Raw genomic sequence first — 4,194 nt, 5'->3', positions numbered from 1 at the left:
GAAGCCAGAGCGGGGAGTAGCCCCCCCCCCCCCCCCTTTTTTTTTATACTGATGAAAGCAGAGAGAAGAGTGTCTGCCTGCCAAGTGGGATTTGCTGCGAGGAATTCATTAGTCCAGTGGTGAGACCACTGAAATCAGTGGCTTTGGCAAATCAAGAAAGGGCTCTATGCATCTGTCACAGGGAGGGAGTTAACTCGCGCCGGCAGCTCACGGCATCCCTGCCTCTTGCCTGTAATTTAAATGAGCTGCGAACAAACTGAATATATCCTTGGCACGTGAGTTTGTGAAAGCCAAGGTGGTTTTGACCACTGGACAGAGTGGGGGAGTTAGTTCTCTGAGCAAGAAACAACAGTTGGAGCCCTGTACTACTGTGTAATATTCTAGTGGAAATACATTGTAAGAACCGTTTATGGTGGATACAAACACTTTAAACACATCTCTGCTTCCAGTGCTGCAATGTAGGATGCAGTGGTACACCATTTTATCTTTCTCCTTAACCCTACTGTAAATCTCCCTGTAAGTAATTTCACTTCTAGTACCAATAAATGGCTTTGATTTCATTCTTTTGATATCCTTCTTTCTGTTTTATTTTAGAGTCCCAACCCGTTGCTCACTTTCAGTGTTAAGACACATGATCGGATATACTATATGGTTGCTCCTTCGCCAGAAGCCATGAGGATATGGATGGATGTTATTGTTACAGGTGCAGAAGGCTACACCCACTTCATGTTATAATCAAAGGGGGCAATAGGGCATACTGCAATAACGTAACATATGAAGTTAGCCATATGTAGTGAAATCTGAAAAGCCAGTGAATACTCTGAAATATCCTCCTTATGATGTGCACCAGAAACCTCAGAATGAGAGGGGTTTACAAATGCATTGAAAAGGGGGAGCGGGGGGGTGTCGTTACTTGTTTTAGTTGATCTTTATAGGAATGAAAGAGTTAAAGGTGTTGAGAGAGTCATAGTGCTCCAAAATGGATAATCAGGCAATTTTAATTACAGTATCTTGATTCAATGATAATTTTCTCCAAATTCTCTTATATGGAGAATGTCTTCATAAACTCATACTGAACAGTTTACAAATGTGTGTTTTCTCATCAGTATGCAAAAATTCTAGTAATGGAACAAAAAAGGTGTAATAAGCATATATTTTAATATGCAGCATTTGACATTTATAGATGATTAGGTGACTTTTTAAAACTTCTAGTCAAGTATTTTACAAAAATATAAACAAAAAAGCAACCCTAAGGTACACACAGTTCTTGCCTTAGTAGTTAGAGTATTACAACAGAGCCAAAGAGTTAGTTATACAATTCCCTTATCATAATGTTTTCATATTGTTAGTTGCACCTAACTTTCTGTAAGGGGACAGTGCCAAAACTCTTCATGACTTTCAATGTAATTAAATTGTTACAATATTCTGTGTGTTCAAACACTCAGTGACACCAACTGTTTGTTTAAAGTCTGCATCTATGGAGCTCAACAAAAAAACGAGGATAGCTTTATAAAGATGCATTTTTCCACAAGGATATGAAACGGAAACACATGTATTAACTTCCTCATAAGAAGGGGTTTTTTTAATCTTCCCTGTTGAATAGAATGAGCCGATTCTAGACCCTACAGCAATTTTCTTATGTAGTAAGGTCCTGGCATGGTCCTAACCTGACTCTGTGCCAAGTGAATGCTCTACTGAAACCTCTCAAACGTTGGTCCCCTTGAAGCCAGCATCAAAATCTCTACCTATCTGAATTCTTTGGAGCCAAGTTTTCAGCCCTGGAGAGTTTTTTTAAAATGCATTATCTGCACAGAATTATGCTGTCAAATAGAATAACAAGAGAGAGGCAAGTTCCAAGAGTTTACACTAAGCAGTGTATGAATAAAAAACCCTGAACATTTTAAGAAGCAGAGATTGAGATTCCTAAAACAACAAAAATACTGAGGGTGCAGTGGTCTTCCATTCTAAAATCACTTCCAAGTCCTTGACTAATATTGCAAAAACATAAATTATTTAATTGAACTGAACTTCAAGAAAGTCTCTTATAATATGACTTTAAAGAGGTTCTATTTCAGTAATCAAAACTTATGTGCTATGTGGTTTGTGTAATAGAAGAAAGTACATTAGCCTTTTTTTTTTTCCTTGATGAAAAGTTAACGGCTTTTGATGGAACAAATAAAAAACTGAAAGCAGAATAGAAGTATGCTGGCAGAATATTTTTTGTTATACTTTTTAAACGCTGTATCTGTAATGAACGGGTTGAATTTTTTGTGGTATACACAGGTGATACGGTTGCTCTAGCATGACGAACATCAGTTTCCACTTGAATCATGAAAGGGACTGTTATTGCAAGATAATTGTTATCATCTGTGCAGATCACAGCTTGTAATCTAATGATTTAAAACCCTATCAGAAATAAATTGCTTTGATTTATATAATTATTATTTTTCCCTGATGTATCTTGATTTTACTCCTAAGTATGTTATAAAGGTTTTCTAATAATGATTTTTGTATCCTGCATGATGCAATGAAGGCATTTCAATAAACATTTTTAAAAATACATTTGTTTTAAATATTCACTTGCTGCTTCATCTTGGGACATTTCTGCTTGTCTTTTAAATAGTCATAGACAGTTGTGCAAGCAATTTTGTATTTCTTAGTAGAGCTTAATCTAACCATTCCATGTGTTTCCCCATAAAAGAGCTATGGAAAATAATCTTTCAGATGGCAGTGAAATTAGGAGCGTAGTCTGTTTACTGCATGTATATAATACCTTTTGCATTTTTTATGACCCTGTTTGAAAAATTTATCACCAGCCTTGGACATAGACAATTTTTTTGTTTAACTGCAAAACAGAAATTGCTGAAGTTTAAGGGTTTCCCAGTTTTCCCAGTATTTGACTTAGACATGACTTCAATTGCAGGAAGCATTAGCTCATTGTAGCAGCCCATGTGGTTTTATGATTTTTTTCACTAAGTTTGCTAATGTCATCACAAAGTGTGGTGGGTTTTGTAGTGGTGCACATCAAGACAACGTAAGCAAAGCACGGCGGTGTTGTCCCACAAGCGGGGTTCGTTACCCAATGTGCAATAAGCCAATCATATACACAGAGCTGGGATATGTATTTATTTCATGTTTGCGCAAAGATGGGTGCTAGGTGATAATTCCACAAAGCTAGCACGCCACACCAAAGAACTACAATGTATTTATTCTGTTACATGATTAGTTAAAACCCACCTAAGTTTACATTCATTGGTTGGTAGTCACCATCTCATCTACTATTAGCTACATTTAAATTAGCCTCGCTTGTTATGAAAATGAGCAAGCACGCTCCTTGCAGGTGTGTGGGTTAAGTCTTTCTAGTCTTGAGCTGAGTTGGAGGTCATGATCTCCCCCTGCCACCTTTATCTTTCCCCTAGTTCATGCTTTGGCAATCATCCGGCTTTGGGTGCCTTCTGGAGCAGGATGTTTCCTTTTCATCGGTCTCGAGTTCCTTCTTCAAGGACATAGTATTAGCAAAGCATGCATCATTTATTCAAAGTAACCAGGCCTACATAGTGAAACTATTGAGTAATGGTCCTCCTGGAAAGACAAGGCACCATATTTAACCCTAAACTGAGCAGTATCACCAGGGCTAGGCCATAACTCAAACATATGAGTACAGCAGTAGGCACTATCTTTTACGATCAGTCTGCAAGCATTACGCTGTACGTATATACACCAAAATGTACATTTCATAACGGTCTATACCCTAATATATCTAGGCAACCTGAAGTACGGGGGTTTCCAGAGTGGGTCTTACCAGCCTTGTCTGGTACAGAGAGGCCTTCAAGGAGGGTCCACAATACACACGCACTTAGGGAAATGCTCATTAAGTGTTTTTATTGACGGATCCTGGTTTCTTTACCTCACAAACAAGCGTACGGCATTAATACACTGATCGAAGCCCACCCGCAACCTTCACCCTCCCGCCCACGCCAGGGCGCATGCGCGCCCCTATCCCCTCCCGCCCGCCGCGGGCGAGCGCCGGTTCACGCGCACGGCGGTGCCACGCCAGCCCGGGAAGGTGGGAGGCCGTGCGGCGCATGCGCGGTGGCCCCGGCGCCGCAGGTGGCGCCTGCGTCGTGAGGCGCCTTCCCCCGCCGCCGGCCGTGGCGGGGGGGGGGACGGGCGGGGCGGCAGCGGGCATGGCGG

The 4,194-nt window shown here is 40.7% G+C and overlaps 1 protein-coding gene across 1 annotated transcript in view; it reads left to right on the top strand.

Moving 5' to 3' along the window:
* PHLDB2 (pleckstrin homology-like domain, family B, member 2) overlaps nt 1-735 on the top strand; it is a 134,673-nt gene extending 133,938 nt beyond the window's left edge. Inside the window, exon 19 of the mRNA XM_010567301.1 lies at nt 595-735. Within this exon, the coding sequence (XP_010565603.1) occupies nt 595-735 (141 nt within the window). The remainder of the gene's footprint in view (nt 1-594) is intronic.
* Nucleotides 736-4,194: the final 3,459 nt, after the last annotated feature.

This window comes from Haliaeetus leucocephalus, unplaced genomic scaffold, assembly GCF_000737465.1.
Source record: "Haliaeetus leucocephalus isolate CR32 unplaced genomic scaffold, Haliaeetus_leucocephalus-4.0 Scaffold228, whole genome shotgun sequence".
NCBI classification, from domain to species: domain Eukaryota; kingdom Metazoa; phylum Chordata; class Aves; order Accipitriformes; family Accipitridae; genus Haliaeetus; species Haliaeetus leucocephalus.
This window is presented reverse-complemented; position numbering and strand designations above follow the sequence as displayed.